Source organism: Akebia trifoliata, unplaced genomic scaffold (genome assembly GCF_017979445.1).
Source record: "Akebia trifoliata isolate Shusen 1 unplaced genomic scaffold, ASM1797944v1 Contig00130, whole genome shotgun sequence".
NCBI lineage: Eukaryota > Viridiplantae > Streptophyta > Magnoliopsida > Ranunculales > Lardizabalaceae > Akebia > Akebia trifoliata.
In genome coordinates this window covers 42860-66718 of record NW_028236849.1, presented here as the reverse complement: position 1 = coordinate 66718, position 23859 = coordinate 42860, and the positions used below count along the sequence as shown (strand labels likewise).

The 23859-nt window shown below is 32.0% G+C and overlaps 1 protein-coding gene and 1 pseudogene across 2 annotated transcripts; both read left to right on the top strand.

Annotated features, from left to right (window-relative positions):
* The first annotated feature begins 1 nt into the window (after position 1).
* LOC147381946 (uncharacterized) lies at positions 2-4122 on the top strand (annotated as a pseudogene). The gene is made up of 3 exons (XR_015174239.1): positions 2-1134; positions 1842-1901; positions 3360-4122. The product of XR_015174239.1 is annotated as an uncharacterized LOC147381946 (transcript).
* A 5772-nt stretch (positions 4123-9894) lies between these two features.
* LOC147381945 (norbelladine synthase-like) lies at positions 9895-12485 on the top strand. Its single transcript, XM_086429773.1, has 2 exons — positions 9895-10177; positions 12080-12485. Exons 1-2 carry the CDS (start codon positions 9991-9993, stop codon positions 12364-12366), a joined length of 474 nt encoding a protein of 157 aa, XP_086285899.1. The 5' UTR covers positions 9895-9990; the 3' UTR covers positions 12367-12485.
* The last annotated feature ends 11374 nt before the right edge of the window (positions 12486-23859 follow it).

The window sequence follows — 23859 nt, the reverse complement described above, 5'->3', positions numbered from 1 at the left end:
TTGGGATTGGTGAATTAGAGACCGCCTTATTGTTTGTTAAATCTCCATATTCGATGGTCATATTGTATGGATTTTATTTTTTTTGAAGCACATTCTACAAAAAAATATTTGATAGTCCAGGGCCGTCAAAAAAAAAAAAAAAATTCTACAAGAGAATATTTGATGAGCATATTTGACAGGAGGGTCTGTCAAATTTCTCAAAATTTGACAGGCTAAGACCGTCAAATATGGGCTTTTTTCACATAGTGTGCACACTCCACACCATTGCATTATCACATCATTTCCCCATTTTATGCATGAATTTCTTTTTTCCTGGTCATGGCTAACATTATATTTGAGTGATTTTCCTTATTAATCACATTCCTTTTCTATGTAGAATAGATGGCAATTTGAATGCAGGTCACAATTTTCATCCCTATGGTGCTCAAGATCTTAGGTCAATGAATAGTGCTCATACAAGATTCTTCTATTTTCAACGCTTACGATACGTAGGTTCATGCAGACCAGAAATGCCTGAGCCTAGCTCTCCTATCTGAACCTTCATCACATGTGAAGTTCAGCATTTTTCAAGTTCAAAACCATCCATGGATTCTAGTTAATTTCCCACGCATGATAATCGTCTATTTCTTAGTCTCTTAGAAAAGACCTTGGTCAAGGGGTATGTCATCAGTTTTCAAAACACTGGGTCATCTTAAAATTTACCAAAACATTAAGGAGTGTCTTGTCAATCTTATTATTATTGGTCGGTAAAACTTAGGCTCTCATTTGTTTTCTTATCGTCAGGGCATCTTCAATAGCTATGTACCTAAGATTCCTAAGTATTTAATTAACAATGTTATAAATATATCAACTTGCAGGGTACATGAACATATAAACAAAACAATATAACCCTCACTACAAACCCTAATTAGGAGCTTAGGTTGGTTTTCTTGGAGGAGGAATTGAAGATGGTGATGGGGCAACTTTCATCCGAGTTGGAAGTGAGCGTGTCGGCTACCGAACTCTGGGATGTCTATAGTACACTCAAACTTGCGTAGCTTGTCTGCGAACTTCTTCCCAATGTTGTCGAAAAGTTTGAAGTCATGGAAGGAGATGGTGGAGTTGACACGGTTCTGAAACTTACATTTTCATCTGGTATGTTTGTTTTAGTTTCTAAAGATATTCAGTCATGATTTGTGTAGGTTTATTGCTATTAGCATTATTTGAGTCAACCATGGTTTTTATTTAAAAAGAGTAAAATCTATACAATTGTGTATCCCGAGGAAAAAAAATCTATGGATCGGTGTCTGTACCACGTCAGCCGAGTGAAGACTACTCTCAAGATGACTTATCCAAGTCAGCTTGGTATCCTTGGTGAACGAGTTGGATTTTCAATGTCAATTAAATTTTTGATAATTTAAGTATTTATTATCGAAACAGAAATTTGATCTCTAGACTAAGAACTTCTAAATGCATCTATTTTATAAAAAAACATAAATATAATTATTTAAATAAAGATATATATTAATAAATAAATAACAATACGCCAAGTTAAAAAAATTGACCGAGTCATCTCAATATCAATGTGGAACGAGATAAGATGAGAAGAAATATCAAGTTCTAAAACTATAGAGAGTCAACTCGACAATACACTAACTCACTCACTCCTGTCTAGGCCATTATCATCAAAGTACCATCTAAATAATTTGGGGTCATTTGAATGAATCATATTCTTCCATTTAATTGTGCATCCAAAATTATGTTTTTTTTGTTATTGAAAAATATTTTTATATATGCTTTCACTTCCTTAAACAATTGACTTCTAGTCCAAAGATTCTGAATCAACATTGTTTCCTTTATAGGGATTCTAAATGATATGGGTATCTTCTACTACATTTAAAATTGAACTACTAGAGGCTGAGGTAAAATTTTTATCTTTCAGTACTTTAGTGATTCTACTTTCATATTTTGTTGCTTCTTATATTTGAATTCATATTACTTTTTTAACACATATTTGTACTCATTTTTACATGAGATGCAGATGTTTATTTATGTATCGAAATTGTATTTGATTCTATTGTATGAGTGTAATGGATCGTTGTATTTCAAATATGTGAGTGATTTTATTAGAAAAGGTTGCAGCCAGAAAATAAATTCAAGAAATGGAGGTGTGCTTGTGTGGGTGGGGCGCATTCATTTTAAAATTTGTGGTTGGCTGATTGAATCTTGTTACTCCATTTAATTCTGTTCAAAGCCATTTTTTTTTTTTTTTGTGCTTATGTTTGCTCTCACCTCCTCAGTTGACATCCTCGTTTTCCTTTCGCTCTTTAATAACCTTCAATTGCATGTTCTTTCTAATTGGGGTAGTTATCATTCTTCATTGTACCTGATTAAACCATCTCAATCAAATTCCACAAGTTTATCACCTATTGGGACTATCTTACATTTTCACAAATTTCTTCATTTCTAATTTTATCTTTCTTAATATTTCCATTTGTCATTCATACCCTTATTTCTGCTATCCTCAGCGTATAGACATATTTCTTAATTGCCCCAACATCTAGTTCCATAAAGCATAACATGTCTTACTACTGTCCTATAAAATTTCCTTTTTTTAATTTGCTTGGGATATGTTAGTTGCATAGCGCTCTTGAAGCACACCTCAACTTGAACCATCTATTTCAAACTATGTATGGATAACATTCTCCTCAATCTCTCCATCCTTATAGAGAACAGATGCAAGATATCAAAAATGGTTGCTTTGAGGTATTTCTTAGCAATAAATCTGTTCTGCCCCCTTCCTCTCTATGTTAGGATTCATATTAATATCCAATGTAATTTCAAAGATTCAAACTCTTCATCCAAACTTCTCTCCTGAGATTACAATTCAGGACAAAAAATGTCTGATTGATTCTTCCACCTGATTTGCCAAGAAACACATCTTAAGACCAGTCTTTTGTATTTGTTAACTTATCCACTTTAAAGGGTTTACTTTAGCAATGCTGTCCACAAGAAGACTATATTTGAAACGTGGTAGAACTCCCAATGTCATTGTAGTTGGAAAAGAGACCCATTCATGGTGCACATTTTTCTATTTTGTATTCTTGTTATTTTCGCCTCATTGATAATCTTGACGAGTTGGGCTTACACCCATAGCACAGTTGGTTTGACACATTGCAAAGCAACTTTGAGGTCGTGGGTTCAAGTCCTGCTTACCCATCGAAAAAAAAGGAAAATCTTGATGAGTATTATGTATTTTTTTTAGATAGCATTGATGTAGTCCAGACATGTTTTCAATTTTCTCCCAGTATTCATAAATCAATTGATGTTTTCTCACTTCTTTTCATGAAACATTCTTTCAATAGTGCATGTTTGTACAGCTGCAGGACCTCGAAGATGAAAACCTTCGGCTGAAAGAGATTCAAGGAAAAAACCTCTGGAATCTCAAAGTCCAAGATGACACTAGTGGCTGCCGAGATATTTTTGACCTCTCATCGTTGAAATCGGGCTATAAAAGTAGTGGTGTTATCGTCCAAGACCTTATGCACAAAGATGCATGGGAGGGCAAGAACAAAGGTAAATCTTTCAAGAAAATTGGATCAAAAGGAAGTGTACATGACTATCCATTTGGAAGTCTAGTGATAGACGAGGCAGTTGACCAACGCAGGGGCGTTGCACTGTCACAAAGCCTTTTCAGTGCAATTCTGTCTCTTCTAGTAGGGATGATAATATGGGAAGCTGAAGATCCTTGTATGCCACTTGTGATTGCACTCTTCAGTGTAGTTGGCATGTCTTTGAAGAGTGTGGTTCAGTTCTTTTCAACTATAAAGAATAGGCCAGCATCCGATGCAGTTTGCTCTATTGAGTTTCAATTGGTTCATCCTTGGGACACTTACTTACCCAACCCTGCTAAGAGTTGCCCATCTGCTGTCACCACTTTCTCAAAGCCTCGCGAACACAATGGTTGGCTGGCTTGGTCTCTCTGTGTCACAGTGAACTTGTCATGTACTATAGATTTTTGACCTTAAATAGAAGTTTTTGTTCTAAGGTTTCGTTCCGGTGATGGATCCTCTGAATGTAAGGGCTCCTGCTCCTTTGGTAGTGGGAATGAGAATCCTGTTGAAGCTCTGTAGAGTGCCCACACATTTCAACACTCCTGTTAATTTTTGGTTTGGCAAGAATCTGGTACCACACTTTTTGTCTATTTCCCTGGCTACATTTATTTTTGTTTCCGCACGGTACTCATAAGCAGTGTTTTAAAAATCAGGCTGGACTGTGTCCCGATATTTTTTTTTTTTTTTTTTTTTAAATTCGGTTTTCTTCTCTTTGAACTGTTATTTTTTCAACCAATGGTTTAACTGTACGAATCATCATGTATATAGAAAGTTAGGGTTTTTTCAATTTTTTGTGCTTCATTTTTGGATGAAAATCGATCAATGACGGATCTTTTGATTTGAAATAATTTACACAAGTCATTATGTCAAGATTTTAGTCGATTTTTCATGTATTTTAGTTGGAAAAACTCGAAAAACAAAAATGAGTGGATTTTACCAGTGTTAAACTCACTACTTTTTTATTGTTGAGTTCGGCATTTTTTTTTTAAATTGTCAAATTCAGCAGTAAATAAAATTAGTGAGCTCGACAATAAATAAAAACTAGTGAACTCGACAATAAATAAAAAGTGGTGAGTTACATTAAATATTTTTGAATCTTAGTTTCATTTTTCATTTTTTGTTATATCATTAAAAAAATACAATTAATTGTTCAAAATTAGAAGTATATCATTTTCATTTGTCATCCATGATAAATAAATAAAAAAATCATAAAAAATGATTGGAATCACCATTATAAAATCTTAATATATGAAGAAAATGAAAAAAATGGGTAGTTTGAGTATTTCAAAAACATAATAATTTGTGATAAGATTGAGGGACTATTAAGAAATAGAAAATTTACTAGATGGGCTATCAAGCAACCACCCAAAACCTAGGGACTAATTTGAAAGAAATCTCTCCACTAAGGTCTTTCAAGTGATTTTCCCTTTTTATTATGTCCTTTTTCAAGAAAGGAAGTTGAAAACTAACCCGAAGGGGTTGGCTCAACGGCAATTTCGTACCAATAAGCAGTTAATGCCCGTAGGTCATGAGTACGATATCCAAAATGAACATTAATTCCTTGGAGGCCACTAGCGAACGTGCACGCTCACTGACCTGGTAGGTGTGATGTGTGGGCGTTGCATGTGCCCCAAGACTAGTCCTTGGACAAAACCATGGTCTATGGACTGGGCAATGCCCAGATACGGATCCGTCCGCAGCCCACAGGGATACCCAGTTATAATTTTTTAATTTTTTGGTTGTTGAAAACTTTGTAAATTTGAAGAAAATAAAAAGATTTGATGAAAATCTTTAGTCCTTTTTCATTGATTTGTGAAAGAGTCTTGGTTTTTTATTTTATTCTCTATTTCTTTAGTTAATAAATACTGACCGGTCTAACTGGACTGAATCTCGGTCGAACTCTGGTCGGACCATTTGAACAAATTTTTGGTTTGATTATTGATCCGATTTTTAAAACATTGCTCATAAGTCCTAATTGTGCACTCTTCTTTGTGTGCGAATGGTGACTGAATTTTTTCCTTAGAAATCCAATTTCTCAAGAAAATGTTTTGTGACTTGAGCCTTTATGGTTGCCGAGGAAAATCAAGAGAATATAATTTGCAACTGTTTGATTGCACACTTTTGCAAAAAATAATTTCTTAAGAAATTATTTTTCCAATCTTGGTGGTAAAGAAAATGATTTTTTTTTGTCAGGGTGGAAAATCCTAATGTTATAACTATCCTAAATCTAAGAATGAACTCTTCTTTTTGATATTTTATTTACAGTCAAGCATCGACGTACATTTTCCGAGGAAAACTATTTCTTTGGGTTGTTTTTCACAGGGTATTGCTCTTAAGAATTTTTTCTACAATTTATTGGAACGTCGGACAATTTTATTTTTTTTAAAACCTCCTAAAAATTATTGAAATTGGCTTTCAAATTGTGGGCACTGGACAGTGGGGTCTTCACCCAACAAATTAGTACTCAGCCACCTACTTTAGGTGATTGAACATTAAATTTTACGCCCTTGAGTCAATGTCACTCTTTTCTTGATGAATTAATGGTAAAATTTGATTATATTCAAATTTTAAATTTATAGAGTAAAAATAAAGAAAATAAGTGTGTGGCTTAGAATAAGTAAAAATTGGGGTGCCGATATAAATTATTTTTATTTTTTTTATTTTTGAGGGAGGGGGGGGGGGGTTAGGATTTTATATGAGCCTAATCATAATCGTAAACAATTATTCAGTGAGTGTTATAATGTTTTGCAATGTTCTGAGGGGGCGGTGTTTTTGACTGTGGGATTAGTCTCATCCAAAAGGTGGGGATATGCACGATAAGAAAAAAAAAAAAAATATTTTGCAATGTTTAGATTATAATTTGAGCTCAACCTTTGTAATATTTGAAGAGTGTGTTTTAATCTTTAATTGGGGTGTAATAAGTAAAAGTTGGGAGTGTCAATACTTGTTCTCTAAATTAATTTGAAATTTCATCAACAAAAAGGGATGTTGACTTTTAATCAAAGAGAGAAAATCTAATCTTGTATTTTGGAGGAAATAAATCTAATATCACTAATTTCGAAGGGGGCATTATAAAAATTCTAATTATCTTTGAAAGTTGCTACTGACATCTTAACGTTTACTTATTACACCCCAATTAAAAATAGAAAAAATAAGTAAATGATTGAGAATAAGTAAAAGTTGGAGTGCGAATAGAAACTCCCTCTCGTTTGTTTGTTTTTGTTTTTCCAAATTTCATTTTTTTGGGTTTAAGATTTTATATGAGCCTAATCATAAATTCATAATTATGAACAACTCCTGAAATTGTCAAATAATTTGAGCAAACCTTTGTAATGTTTGAAAAGATATTTCCCAAAACATGCGCAATTTATGATAAAATTTCAATTCTGGTACACTATTCATTTTAATTTTCAAAACATGTTTTTCCAGTGAAATTCGTCACTTTTATAATCAACACATTTGTTGATAAATTACCAACGAGATCATTAATATGACAAATTTCCTGATTTTTTATCAAGGAGTTCGTCGATTCTAAAGTTGACGAATTCACTAAAAAACATGTTTTGAAAATTAAAATGAACAATGTAATGGATTCATAATTTCATTGTATTCAACGCATGAAATGGTGATTCGCCCATGTTTGAATGGTGTGTTTTAATAAATTATTGAAGTGTGATAATTTAATTTAAGAGATTGAGGTGTATTAAGTAAAATTGAGTTTCCAATAGAAGCTATCTTATCTTTTTTTAACCATAAATAAACATTTGTATGTAGTTTTACTTTTACATATGTTGTCCTTTTTTTCTTTCTGATATTCCTTTAGAATAAAGACAAATAGATGTTAGGCCCCGAATTAAAGTGGTCAATTCATGGTCCATCTTTTTATTCCAACTTTTACTCTCATCTTTCAATATCAAGGCCTCTATTATGTTGGAATCAAAAGTCCTTTTCACACAACTTACCATTTCTTTCTCCATGGAATCAATTCTTTTGACAAAATTTTGATTATTAGTTATTTAATTACCACAAATAGGGGAATTGGGTTATTTTCAATTACTATTATATGTGTAAAGTTAGTATTAATTACTGCCTTATTAGTCAGTAGTGCTTCTTTTATTTATTTTTCAATAATATTTCTACACTAAGAACAAAGTCTTTTGTGTCTTTTTCTATGGCCCACACAAGGAGAATCAATCTTAGGGGGAACATGGTTTTAATTATTTTCTAAAAGAAGGTGGACATGATTCACCATCTCATCAATTTATAAAAAGATCATCCTGCATTGCTAGATCAATGCACGTGACACTAATTAATCTTCGGTGGTTTACTAAAGTGGTCGAATATTTTGTCAAAATTACTGGATCAATCACAGTTTTAAAATATTTATCAAAATGGTGATTTACCCATTTTTGAAATTATTTATTTTTACTGCATAATCACTTCTAAAACCTTCATTTAATTCTAGACTAATAGGTCATGCAACTCAAAATGACTAGTCAATAGATCTGTACTTCAAAAATGTGTGTTTGACATTTTTGGTAAAAATATTTTTAAAACATGATTGCTATGGTAATTTTGGCAATGTGTGACTGTTTTAGTTACTTTCCCCAATCCCAGGTTAGTAGAATTGATAGAAATTTAATCCAAGCAAAATTGAACCTTCTATCAACTAATATTTACCTGAATTGTAGATGCCTTTTAAGATTATCAAAGTTGGGTTTCATTGTTAGTAGATCATCATAATAATCATTAAATTCTTATCACAAAAAATTAAAATTTGGTGGTTGAATCCCATTCTATTTTTTTCTTTTTAATTCTATTTAAATGGACACGAAATTTAAGTTATGAGATGCAAAATTTTCTTATACCAGTGGGCAACTTGGGTAATTCTCAAAAGTTCATAATGGGACCTGTGAAGGGAAAAAATTCATTCTCATTTGGACTGTTCATTAGCACTAATTTGTGGATGTAGGCACGTTTGTTAAAATCACGTAAAAATCATTTGGTGATCTTTATGTTTTTTATATTTTTTATTATTTTAATGATTTATTAGCGTGATCTTGATAAAAATTGTAAATTTCAAGATTAATCATAAAAGACACTTTTACAAGATTTATTTGAACAGTCTGTCATCTATAAATAGTATCATGGTCACCATCTGAAACAATATAAATACGAATAATTAATGCCGTTAAAATCTTCAAAATTAAGACCATTAAATCACCTATTCTTTATAAGTACATAATGTAAAAGAAAAGAAATTTTACCAAATCATGCACAAGAGGTTGATGTTCCTAAGGTCTTAGGTTCAAAGCTCTTGAACCCCTTCTTATGCTAACCACTAACCTCACCAAAAAAAAAAAAATGTTAGTAGTTAAAAACCTTACCATGTTGAAGATTTTATAGTGGCCACAAAAATCAGTTTGAGAAGAAGACAGGACTCCTGTACCTTTCCAACATTGCTAAGAGATAAGGATGGATCAGAGGTAACAATTGGGATTTCAAACTTCACAGGAATATTGATTTTGAAGAAATGTGACATATGCAGTACAAATTTGTCATGAATTTCATATAATAATGTCCATCTGCCCAACCCCCTTTATCTCAAAGCATTCTATCATTGAACATGGCTGTCCATCCCTTGACAAGTGGTCCCTATTTTAAAGTTTAAATCATGATTTTTAAAACCTATTTTATTTAACTTAATGATCAAGATTCATTTATTTATGTTTGCTTTGGGGGATTTCTGCTTGCATTTGGTGAGAGATTATTTTTTTTATTTTTTTATTTTTTGAAAAATAACTTCTTTAGAGATGTTAGTCATATTATACGTTTTTGACTTTTTGATCATCAATATAATATATTAAAAGTACTTCAAGAGAGTAACTAGATCAACATTAATGTTGTATTCCGATTGAGAGAAATGAAGAGAAGAGAAGAGAAAATAAATAAGTTTATCTCCATTTCTTTTATTTGGATTGTTAAATGGGAGGGAGAGAAGAGAAAAGAAAAGAAAAACAAATTTTCTTTTTCTCAAGAAGTAGTTAATTTCCCACGCATGATAATCGTCTATTTCTTACTCTCTTAGAAAAGACCTTGGTCAAGGGGCTTTTCATCAGTTTTCAAAACACTGGGCTATCTTAAAATTTACCAAAACCTGAAGGAGTGTCTTTTCAATCTTATTATTATTGGTCGGTGAAACTTAAGGCTCTCATTTGTTTTCTTATCGTCAGGGCATCTTCAATAGCTATGTACCTAAGATTCCAAAGTATTTAATTAACAATGTTATAAATATATCAACTTGCAGGGTACATGAACACATAAACAAAACAATATAACCCTCACCAAAAACCCTAATTAGGAGCTTAGGTAGGTTTTCTTGGAGGAGGAATTGAAGATGGTGATGGGGCAACTTTCATCTGAGTTGGAAGTGAGGGTGTCGGCTAACGAACTCTGGGATGTCTATAGTACTCTCAAACTTGCGAAGCTTGTCTGCGAACTTCTTCCCGATGTTGTTGAAAAGTTTGAAGTCATGGAAGGTGATGGTGGAGTTGACACAGTTCTGAAACTTACATTTTCATCTGGTATGTTTGTTTTAGCTTCTAAAGATATTCAGTCATGATTTGTGTAGGTTTATTGCTATTAGCATTATTTGAGTCAACCATGATTTTTATTTAAAAAGAGTAAAATCTATATAATTGTGTATCTGTACCACGTCAGCCGAGTGAAGACTACTTTCAAGATGACTTATCCAAGTCAGCTTGGTATCCTTGGTGAACGAGTTGGATTTTCAATGTCAATTAAATTTTTGATAATTTAAGTATTTATTATCGAAATAGAAATTTGATCTCTTGACTAAGAACTTCTAAATGCATCTATTTTATAAAAAAACATAAATATAATTATTTAAATAAAGATATATATTAATAAATAAATAACAATATGCCAAGTTAAAAAAATTTGACCGAGTCATCTCAATATCAATGTGGAACGAGATAAGATGAGAAGAAATATCAAGTTCTAAAACTATAGAGAGTCAACTCGACAATACACTAACTCACTCACTCCTGTCTAGGCCGTTATCATCAAAGTACCATCTAAATAATTTGGGGTCATTTGAATGAATCATATTCTTCCATTTAATTGTGCATCCAAAATTATGTTTTTTTGTTATTGAAAAATATTTTTATATATGCTTTCACTTCCTTAAACAATTGACTTCTAGTCCAAAGATTCTGAATCAACATTGTTTCCTTTATAGGGATTCTAAATTATATGGGTATCTTCTGCTACATTTAAAAGTTGACCTGATTCTGCCATCCATCGAATTGAGTTAACTTGATGATTCATTAGTTCCCATTTTGGATTGAGCCTTGTCAGCCAAAAATTGAATTAGATCAGAATTGGATTACAAATGCGTATGTTGAATATATGCAATTGGATCTCTTCTAGATTGTGACATGGTTGATCTAAAATTAATCCAATAGATTATCAAATTGGAATCTTGTCAGAATCCAAACCCTTGATTTGAGCCCTAAGTTATCAAATTGAAACAAATCAGATTTCAGGTTTGATCTTTCACTCTAAAAGGACAAGTCATGCTAGAATTTTTGACCAAATAAATTGAAAAAAAAAAAAATTTAAGAAAATCAAAAAGTCCTCTAACTACTGTGATTGAATTTAATCATCTTTAAATCTTTGACTGATTTGGTTTTAAAATTAAACCAGATTTGTGCTTTTGTTTGTTTGATCCAAAGAAAGGTCTACTCCAATTCTCTTTCTCATGTTTGAACTTTGAATTGATTTTATTTTAAAATATGTTTCAGAAAAGTAAGGCTAGCTAGAACCAACTTAAATATGGCCTCACAAAATTACCAATTGGGCCCATATTTTTTTAATTCCCAAATAGCCCTAATAATTAGGCCCATATTTTTAAAACAAACTTAAAGTGACGGGTTTTACCTTAAACCAGACCTAACATGCAAGTTGGGCTAAAATTGATTCATCCAATTGTAAAAAAATATTAAATTCCTATACTTTTAAAAATTATTTAGAGGCCTTTGAAATTGATTTAAATCAAAATAAGAGTCCAATCTCCATTTTTTAATCAAATCGAGCTACTAATGTTTAGGCCCTAACCCAACCCAAATATAATGGGTTGGAAAATTTTTAGCCCAACCCTACTTTTGCGGGCTCAAGAACCATAACCCTTATTTCCCCAAGTGGATCTGGACCTCAGACTCATTGCATTTTTTGAGCTCTGAGTCAACCGAGTTTATGAGTTGACTTAATGAATTTTCAAGTTGACTCTCATCAAGTTTGTTTCTTCGGTAGAATCACCTTGAAATCCAATAATTTCAGATTCACTCGATCGAGTTTCGAGTTGACTCGACGAGTTTTAAAACAATGACTTGGTCAATGCTTGTTATGCTTTATTTCATGGGATTTTAATTTAATTCAATAACTTGTTTCTCTGATGGTTTAAGGAACATCTTACAAAGAAAAGTTCACAAAGATCGACCACGAGAATCGTTTGAAGGAAGCAGAGGTGGTTGAAGGAGGATACTTGGAGCTTGGATTTAGTCTGTATCGAGTGAGTTTCGAGATCATAGAGAAAGATACAGATTCATCCATTATCAAATCAACTATAGAGTATGAAATTGATGAAGAGTCAGCATCAAATGTTTCTCTTATCTCTATCAAACCATTGGAAGCCATTTCTCAAGTTATTGGAAAGTATTTTATCGAGAAGAAAGCTAATGCAAGCAGTTAATAGATTTCGTGGAACTAAATATGTAACTGCTCGACTATCTCAATATGTCTTGGTTAGCTGAGTTGACTTGACTTTGTCGTCAAAAATAAAGAGACTAATGAGATACCCTTTTGCATTTATTTAGTGTACCTTTTTTTTTTCTTTTTCTTTTTCTTTTTTTTAAATGATATAATGCATTGCATGCACGTATTACTACATATATAATTTTAGAGAGCTGTTATTGACACCTTGGTTTTAAAACTCATTTTTGATGTCTCGTCCATGAATGAGACTGTGTCGTCTCGGTCTCGGACGAGATTTAAAACCATGATTGACACCCCAAACTTTACTTATTACACCCTAACATGCCATTTGAACATCACAAAGGTTGGGCTCAAATTATTCTTTAAGCATTAGAAGACATTATAACACTCATCCAAACAATTTCAATAATGATTAGGTTCATATGAAAAAAAATTTTAAATAAATAAATTGTCAACCGTTTATTTGTTTTCTTTATTTTCAACTGGGTGTATTAAGTAAAAGTTGGGTGCCAATAGTAACACTCTAATTTTATATATTTTATATATAGATATAAGTAACAGATCAAGTCAGGCCACTAGCTCCCAAGCTCGAGTCCTACACTAAACACGAACAAGAGATAACGAAACAGACTTGGAATCTGACAGCCATAGCTACAGGATGAAGAAGAGGGCATTTTTTTATTAGTCCATATGGATAACAGTTGTCAAATGGGGCATCCCATCAATTTGAAAACACATGGGTTATCACTAATTTTCACCAAAATATAATTGGATTAACAGTGGTGCAGCCAGAATTTTTCCCACTTGGGGGCAACTAAGAGTGGAAAACTTTGCGGGGGGTAAGTTAAGGATGGAAAAAAATCTGTGGGGGCAATAGAGGTGGATTTCTTTATCCGCCATTGTTATCTGTTGCTAAAATTCAAAAATCGTCCATAAATCCTCCCCTAGTCAGGTAAGTCTAAATCACCCTAAAAAATTTGGTTCTAAAGAGGGATTTGTCATCATCCTAAACTTCCAAACAAGAAAATAAGTTTTCTTTCGTTCAACTAATAATATATATATATATATATATATATATATAGGGTCGGGTTCCTGTGACACACATTGCGACACACATATAAACAACGTGTTTGTCTTATATGGGCAAAAATGTTTGGAATGGACTAATTTTTTGTGAGGATGATCTCTGTGATGAGGGGATCATCCTAGAAAAAAAATCATCTCATTCCAAAACTTGTAACCCCATCAAAATTGATTTGCAAAAATTGGACGGTCTATAATTTTTCAACAAAAATTGGACGGTCTAGAAGTTTCAAAATGAGCTGATTTTTGGCAAGGATGATCTCCTCACCATAGAGATCATCCTCACAAACAATCAGCCCATTCCAAACATTTTTGCCCATATAAGACAAAACACGTTGTCTATATGTGTGTTGAAATGGTTGTCGTTTGAACCTGACCCATACAGGGTCGGGTTCCTGCGACACACATATAAACAACGTGTTTGTCTTATATGGGCAAAAATGTTTGGAATGGACTAATTTTTTGTGAGGATGATCTCTGTGATGAGGGGATCATCCTAGAAAAAAAATCATCCCATTCTAAAACTTGTAACCCCATCAAAATTGATTTGCAAAAATTGGACGTTGTCTATATGTGTGTTGAAATGGTTGTCGTTTGAACCTGACCCATACATATTTATAGGCAATAGAGGTGGATTTCTTTATCCGCCATTGTTATCTGTTGCTAAAACTCAAAAATCGTCCATAAATCCTCCCCTAGTCAGGTAAGTCTAAATCACCCTAAAAAATTTGGTTCTAAAGAGGGATTTGTCATCATCCTAAACTTCCAAACAAGAAAATAGGTTTTCCATCCTTTTCTTTTGTTCAACTAATAATGTATATATAAACTTCCAAACAAGAAAATAGGTTTTCCATCCTTTTCTTTTGTTCAACTAATAATATATATATATATAGGGTCACGTTCAATGGCAAACGTTTTAGCAAACTTTTTGGCAAAACATTTTTCAAAACATGAGTTAGAAGTTTTGGAATGGGCTGATTTTTGGTGATGATAATCTCTACGGTGAGGAGATCATCATCACCAAAACATGAGTTAGAAGTTTTGGAATGGGCTGGTTTTTGGTGATGATAATCTCTACGGTGAGGAGATCATCATCACCAAAAATCAGCCCATTCCAAAACTTCTAACCCCATCAAAAACAGTTTACAAAAAATGGACGGTCCACGATTTCTCAACTTGTAAACATAGGTTAGAAGTTTTGGAATGGGCTAATTTTTGGTGAGGATGATCTCCTCACCGTAGAGATCATCCTCACCAAAAATCAACCCATTCCAAAACTTCTAACTCATGTTTTGAAAAATGTTTTGCCAAAAAGTTGGCCATTGAACGCTACCCCTATATATATAATCTATGTCTATTTAGTATTTTTTTTCTTTTATGAAGGGGTTATGGACCCATAGGCCTAAGTAGCAAGGGCAAGGCAACTGGTCTCATAGAACATCATGTCTCACCCAAATTCCCTCGTACATGCAATACCCCCCACAAACTTGCCTCTTAGAGCACCATTTCTCACCCAAATCCCCCAGCATATGCAAAACCACACAAACCAAGGAAGTAGGAAAAAATCCATGTGAGTGGCCACAGAGGGGGCTTGAACTTAGGACTTTTTCCTTTTTGAAAGGATGCCTTGCCCACTGCACCCAATGCTCATTGGTTCTTTGTCTATTTAGTTTAAAATACCTTGTTAATTCTACATGCATGACTTCTTTTTTTTCTACTCTCTAAAATGATCATTTAATATCTAAAAAAAATATTATTGTACCAATCATCTACATATATTTAAATATATCACTAGTCTTTTACTGTAAAAACTTCTACAATTAACCATCCTACTTATCAATGCCCCTAACTTGTAACTACAATCCCTACTTACAGCTATTTTGATGGGGGGACTTCTCTCCCGTCACGGGCTGAACTTGGATGAGCCCAACTAAAGCACGATGAGACAATAGCACGGCTCTTAGTTGGCATTGTCGGGTTTGGCTTATTTTCTTTTTGTCATATTATGGTCGTATCTTCTTGCTTCCTATATTACTCAAACTTCAAGCTAAGGTCCCTAATTCAAGACCTCCTCGTTCAGCTTCTGCCTTCCCTCCCCCGGGAACAAAGCTACCTAACCTGCCTTAGCTCCCCGAGTCCTCGGAAATGTATGTTGCACTTAATTGATCTATAACCTTGACCAACCTGAAATTAATCACTATGTAATTATATGTAATACATTTCAAATTTCCTGTACAACTTGTATCATTCTTCTAAGTTTTAACTCAAGCTTTCTAGGCACTAAATTTGTCCTATATATAATTAATTTTGGATGAATTTCCTTTTTCTAGAAGGATTTAGGAAAGATTTAGATGAACGGTATTGATAACATATGATGACTAACCATTAGGTAAAAACTGGAAAATTTGACGTTCCAAGACCCACGAATTTTAGAAAGTGAATTTTGACGGTCTAGGACCGTCAATGTTCCCAGATTTGACGGCTTAGTACTATCGAATTTCTCTCATCCTTCATTAATTTGATAGTTTCGGCCCGTCAAAAAAAAATTTTGACAATGAAATATTCGACGCCAATTCAACCTCTTGGTCCATCGAATTTTATGAAAAGTGACGGCTCAAGATCGTCAAATTTGGGTTTTTTTCACATTGTGAACCCGTAGTTATATTTACTACGCAATCGAACCGGATACAATATGAGCATGGGCCTATATTGAGTAGTGAGTATCTGGGATTATGCTATGATCTAAAAGCCCGGTCTTTAGATTAGTTGGGCTTGGGTTGAGTGCTTTAAGATATGTGGTCGGCTCGGGTTCTTAGGTTGAGCCTGATGTAATCCAATTAATTAGCCCAAGTTGCACTCCCATTTCTCCAAAAATTGATTCATTCCTGATTTATCAAGCAAATGTTATTCTCATGAAATTGGATAATCTGTGTTCCACAGATAAACATTTGGATTCTCATGAAAGGTGAAAACTTATCGTTAGGAGGGTGGGGTCAATGTAAAAAAAGTCGGCCTCGAATTTTCTCACCCCATAGAACTCGATTTTTCGTGGACCAATTGTAGAATAATCAGATTCCAATGAAAATTTAATATCTTAATACAATGTTGAAACATACATGGCCCCAAAAATAAATAATAATAATTCTCACGGATTTTAAGTACTATACATATAGAAACCAAAAAATGTTCATATATTCAATCCTAATTGGAAAAGAATGGTTGAAAATAGTGCCATGTCAGCAAGGTATTAGCATCTCCGATGGACATGCTAAGTATCACATATTAAAGGTGCCACGTTGGCACCTTTTTTACTTGTTAGTCACTTTTAACAAGTGAAGTTAAGTCAACACTTACGCCCACTCCAATGGACATGTTAGTTTACATTTTAATGTATACATTCCAATGGCTCTAAATTTTAAGGATTATTCCAAGGACTCTAAATTTCAATGGTTATTCCAACTAATAAATGTCAATGGCTATTTTTTCTATTAATAATTAGATTTTTTTTCCCCATAAATTGTCAATTTCACCTCTTTATATTCATCTATCTTAAAGTTAAAAGTTTAAAAAAATGGTTTCATCATCCCTATTTATTCCTATGATTGAATCTAATTCTTCTACATCTTTAAGTTCGTCAAACAATGAAAGTTCATCCTCTGAGGATCAAGAGATGGGCTGCGCTGCGCTACATTATAAAAATGAGTGCAAAGGACAACTAATTTGTTTCCAGGTCAAACGCTAGCGACACTCTTACAACCAATTGGGAATAGACAATTTATTAAGTGTGACCAAGAGAGAACCCATCTACAGATATAGAGAGATTATTTCGTCAACGTTACTGAATGCGAAGAGAGCTCCTTCTTCGCATTTTGAATGACGTTGAAACGTATAACAAATACTTCGTTCAAACAAAATGATTGGTTAGAGTACTACGATCCAAATGTTGAAGCGCTTCTGTGATGTTATAATTGCATTGTATGAGGCACAGTACATGCATTCGTTGAATCAACAAGACGTTAGACGTTTCCTTCAAGAAGGAAAGAAAAGAGGATTCCTAGGTATGCTTTGTTCTTTAAACTATATGCATTGGGAGTAGAAAAACTATCTCATTGTGTGGCATAGCACACATAGAGATCATCATCGTAAGCCTACCCTTATATTGGAGGCATTTACATCAAAAGATTTGTAGATTGCATGATTTCTTTGATATGCTAGGTTCTCACAATGGCGTGAATGTCATAGATCATTCCCTATTATTCGACAATCTCATCCATGATAAAATGCCTCTAGTTAATTATGTGGTAAATGGGTGTCAACATATACTAGGGTATTATCTAACTAATGGTATGTATCCTCAATGGAAAATTTTGATGCAAACGATTGAGCACCCAATAACAGGAAAGGTAAAACTGTTTGCTAAAAAATAAAATGTTATAAGAAAAAACATCAAACAAGTGTTTAGCATTTTGCAAATCAATTGAGGTATAATGCAAAGACCAATGCGTTATTTGAATAAAGATGATCTTTGCATCATAATGAAAATGTGCATCAAACTATATGTTCGTCATGTACAGATGTCTCTGAAAAGAATAAGAACAAAATATAAGATTAAAAATCCACTTTAAATTGATAAGTAGGGTTGTTCCACTGACGATTAAGGGATTAATATTCCAGCTTTTAGAAAATCAAAGAAAAACAATATATGATTTGAGATACTAAACTAAAAACTTATTTAAATTAACTAAAAAAATGTCTGAATTAAAAAATATCTAAGAAAATTGAATCCACCAAGGATAATTAATTTAAATCAATTTATTTTCAAGTTCTTTTTTGATAACTCGAATCAAAAGAAATATAAATGCTTGTTAATTAAAAATAAGATTGCATAGCAAAATTTTATTATAGAGGTTACTTAAAACTTACGAAAGTAATACCAAATACGACAAATTTAACAGTCACACATAAGACTTGATAGTACGTACACTAACAACACTTCACACATATAGGAAACCTGATTTATTTTAAAATAGCATATAATATTCAGGTTTTCCAAGCATATCTTAGGGTATAACCTAATTTATTTGAGTCCCCCTTGAGCAAGAATTACGATTTCTTTTGCGATCTTGACATACATGTCAAAACTGACAAGAGAAGTAGGAGATTTCGATTTAAATGCTACACAAAGTATTGTCTTTCGCCATGATTATGAATGTAACTTTATACTCGTTAAATCTCAAAGCAATAAACCCTCCACTAATTTGTTTGATGGTTTTTGTACGTCTTTCTTTCTTGACTTTCTCAATGACTTTTGTCTAGTTATGAGGTTCCGGATTCTCTAACGCACTTACAAAAAGAAATGATCCCAGAATAATATAGAAAAAATAAATATGTAAACATATATAAAGAGAAATACAAAGATTTAGTTGATTTCCTTAAGATTGATGTAATGAATGATCTTGTGACAAATATATTTAAAGCAAACAACTTGTCTCAACTTTGATTTCCATCTAGTCGATTCAACTATTGTCGACTTATATGTAAGTCCATTTATGGAATTATCAAATCAATTAGATTTATTAAAAGTACTATATATATATATATATTGGAATTAATTTTATCATTTTAATGTCATTTCCATTCATTCGAAAGAAAAAATATATAGATAGTAGTGTAAGAGTAGTAAAATATATATACATGACCTTAGAGTGACATCTAAACAATCATCCCATTTTCTAATTGACTCGAATATGTTTGGTAGCCAAATCATGAGATTCTCAGGAAATCGAGGTGAATTGTACACATCCCAAACCTCTGGGCTGATTTGCCATAGAAATTAAAAAATTTACTCATTTTGTCCACGCATTTTCTTAGGACACAAGAATTGCACTAAGAGAAGCGATCCAAAAGTTTTGGGGGAATATCACTTATCAGATCCCTTATCTCTTTTATAGAAATAAAAGTTAGTTGTATGAAAATGAACTCAAAGAAGATTACGATAAGGTCCATGTCAATGTTAATATAAATTAATTACTTCCCAACCCAAAATGAAAAATTCTCCATGTATGACCAACTTGAAAAGCACTCGTCATTTAATATTAATTGTATTCCAGTATGTGTGACATTGGGTGCACTATAATAAATTAAGGATTATATTGATAAACTTAATCTTTTCTTGTGAAGATTATGGTAAAATCAATATTAGGCTAGTCTATTTATTAGGGTTTATTTTTAATTAGTTATTTTTTTTTTTAATTCTCTCTAAACAAATCTTATTAATGTTCATTATAGTTCAATCTAGGGAATCATTCAAATTTCATTGTTCTACAAATGCATATGGATACCAATTGTATATCGAAACATTAAATTGTATGTATTTATAAAGACAAAATGAAGTGGGGATTAAATGATCAATATATATGACCGATTTAAGAAAGAGACGATGACCCCAACATAAATAATAATAAATCTCATGGATTTTAAGCAACATATATATATCGACTAAAAAATATTCATATATTTGATCATAATTGGAAAAGAACGGTTGAAAATAGTGTTATGTCAGCAATGTACTAATAAGTTAGAGTATCTCCAATGGACATGCTAAGTATCACATGTTAACGGTGCCATGTCGGCACTTTTTTTACTTGTTAGTCACTTGTTAAAAGTGAAGTTAAGTCAACACTTTTACCCACTCCAATGGACATGTTAGTTTATATGTTAATGTACACATTTCAACGACTATTTTTAATAATAATTTTTTCTTTCTATAAATTGTCAATTTCACCTCCTTGTATTCATCTATCTTAAAGTTAAAGTAAAAAAAAAATAGCTTAATCATCCTGTTTTATTCTTATGATCAAATCTACTTCTTCTACATCTTTGAGTTCTTCAAATAATGAGAGCTCATCCTTCGAGGATCAAAATATGGTTACCCAACATTATTAAAGATGAGTACAAAGAACAACTAATTTATTTTTAGTTTAAACACTAGCAACTCTCTTACAACCAGTAAGAAACAGACGATTTATTAAGTGTGATAAAGAAAGAACCCATCTACAGATATAGAGTGATTATTTCTTCGAGAATTGCACATATCTAACTGACTACTTTCATTGATGTTATCGAATGTGACGAGAGCTCCTTCACATTTTGAATGATGTTGAAACGTATAACAAATACTTCATCTAGACAAAAGGATTGTTGTGATTGTTTGGAGTGTTCTTCTATACAAAAGATGACAACTGCAATACGTATATTTACATACAAATTATCAGTAAATTATTATAAGTACCTAAAGATTGGCTAGAGTATTATGATCCAAAGCTTGAAGCATTTTTGTGAGGCTATAATTACATCGTACGAGGCACAGTACATGCGTTCATCAAATGAATAAAATGTTGCATGTTTGTTTCAAGAAGGAAAGAAAAGAAGATTCCTAGGTATGTTTGGCTCTTTAGACTATATGCATTGGGAGTAAAAAAATTATCTCACAGTGTGGCATAATACGGATAGAGGTCATTATCATAAGCTTTACCCTCATATTAGAGGCATTTACATTGAAAGATTTGTAGATTAGCATGCTTTCTTTGATATGCTAGGTTCCTAACAATGGCATGAATGTCATAAATCATTCCTTACTATACAATAATGTCATCCATGATAAAATGTCTCTGATTAATTACAAGGTAAATAGGTGTCAACATATACTAGGGCATTATCTAAATAATGGTATATATCCTCAATGGAAAACTTTGATACAACTGATCGAACACCCAATAATAGGAAAAGTGAAATTGTTTGCTAAAAACTAAGAAGGTATAAGAAAAAGACATCGAACAAGCATTTGACATTTTGCAGATCAATTGGGGTATAACGCAGAGACAGATGCATTATTAGAATAAAGATTATCTTTGCATCATAATGAAAATGTACATCATACTACATGTTCATTATGTAAAGATATCTCTAAAAAGAACAAGAATAAAATATAAAATTAAAATTAAAAATCAACTTTAAATTGGCAAGTAAAGTTGTTCCACTAAGAATTAGGGGACTAATATTCTAGTTTTTAAAAAATCAAAGAAAAAAATGATGTGATTTTGGATACTAAACTAAAAACTTCATTAAATTAACTAAAAATATATGGATTGAAAAATATCTAAGGAGAATGAATCTACCAAAGATAATTAATTTAAATAAATCTATTTTCAAGTTTTTTTATAACTCAAATCAAGAAATTGACAGAAGTTCTTGATTCAGATAGTATAATAAGAAATATCCTTAGTTTTTATAAATCTAAGAATTGTCTAAGATTTCCTTTTCTTCAAAAATTTTATTACCTAATGATTTTATATCACAGCAAACATCCGATATTACGGGTTCTTCCAATTAGTAATAAATCATATCTTGATGAAGAATAAAGAGATATAAATCAAAAATATTGAAGAAATAAGGTTTGAAAGAGAAATTTATTTTAACAATGAAAATATCAAGAACTAGAAGAATAAACTAAAAACAAACAATAATCTTGACTTCATCAAACTCCTTAGATTGGGATATTAGTCAAAATTCATTATAGAAATCAATAAGTAACGTAAAATCAAAAGCATATTCATTATTGAATTAACTTGAACAATATGTCTTCCAATTACAGAAAAATAAATTAAAATATAAAATATAAAAAGAGAATAAAATATATTAGGAAAGGAAAGAAAAATAAAGAGATCAAAGAGAGATAAAAATTAAAGATTTAATATCTTTTATAAATAAAAATTAGGATTACTTTAGTAATACATTTTTGCTATTTTTTCGTCTAAATCTAATCTTTTATAAGAAATAAAAAGATATTCCCCTCTTAATTAGAGTTCTAACTCCACTAAGCTTGCTTTGTTTTATTAATTGAGTCAAAAATTACATCCAAAATGGTAAAATATGACAGATTTAGAGTCTTTGACTTGTTACGTATTTTTAACTAATTCGAAGTCTGAATGAGCTTTACTTCATGAAATAAAAATAAGTTCTTCTCCTAATTAATTTGCTAACCTTAAAATTTCGTCTTATTTCGATTAGTCAGTCAAAAGTTATTAATAAAATGGTATGACGTGATAGATTTAAAATTTAATTCTATCAATCCAGGACTATCAAATCTCTTGGATCGTGCTTTGACTTTGACTTTAACTTTAAATTTTCACTTTGTCTCTGTCCATTCTTTGATTCTTTAATTTTCATATGTTTTGCCTACAAAAATAGACATATAATTAAACCTTCAAAATTTATAAAAATATATGTAATCTAATTAGTAAAATATAATTTATATAAATTAACTATGATGCATGATTTTATGAAGAAATCGTAGCTCTAAGTTAAAAAATATGATTTAAGTGTTTTATAAAGTAATGAAAAAATACATAATTTTATGCATTTAACACTACACAACATGATCATTGAAAATGAACGTGACATCAACATCGAACGATGGTGAAAGCGCCCTCGATCCGCGGGGTACGCGAATCCGCTTTTGATCCTTGAGGTTTGGGAGTCGCCACCTAGTTATTATGGTCTAGGAACCAAACTGACTCTAAAATGGATAAAAAGAACTAATCTACTACAGAAAATCTGAATCCGGAGATCATGTTACAGGGTTGGAAGGTGTTAGGCACCAACCCCGCCCGGCCAATGCCGGTCTCTACTTATTCCAAATATAACTACATCGCTAATGACAAAACCTAGATTTAAAAAAATAATGAAAAAATCTTACCTTCGATTTGCGAAAGTATTATTCCCTCAGATCTGGTGAAAACAGCTATTTGTACTGTACTATTTGCTTCGTTCTGTCTTCGGATTTGATTTCTGATCTTCGAGGCAAGGTATCTCCTTCTTGAATCTGGATGCTTTGAATTTGTTATGAATTTTTAGGGTGTTTTTGAAAGGTTTCTATGTGTTTTTTAGGCTAAAATCGAAGTAGGGGTGTTAGGGAAGGAGTTGGGACTCCAAAATTAGGATTTTGGGGAGGTTATGGAGGCTTCTTCACCTACTTTTTCTAGGGTTTTTTCTTTGATACGAAAATAGGGTGTGGGAACCTCTATTTATAGAATTTTTTAGGGGTTGATTTGGATAGAGTTAGTATTTAATTAGAGTTGTGTTTTAGTTAGAATTGTTTTAGGTAGAATTGTGTTTTAATTAGAATTGTTTTAGGTAGAATTGTTTTTTAGTTAGAACTCTATTAGATAGAGTTATTATTTAATTAGAATTCTATTATGATTTTGACTTTTGATCTTATTTGATTAACTTTTAATATTTTGACTTTAGTCTTAATTGATTGACTTTTAATATCTTGACTTCAGTCTTGCTTAATTGACTTTAATTTTGACTTCAGTCTTGCTTGATT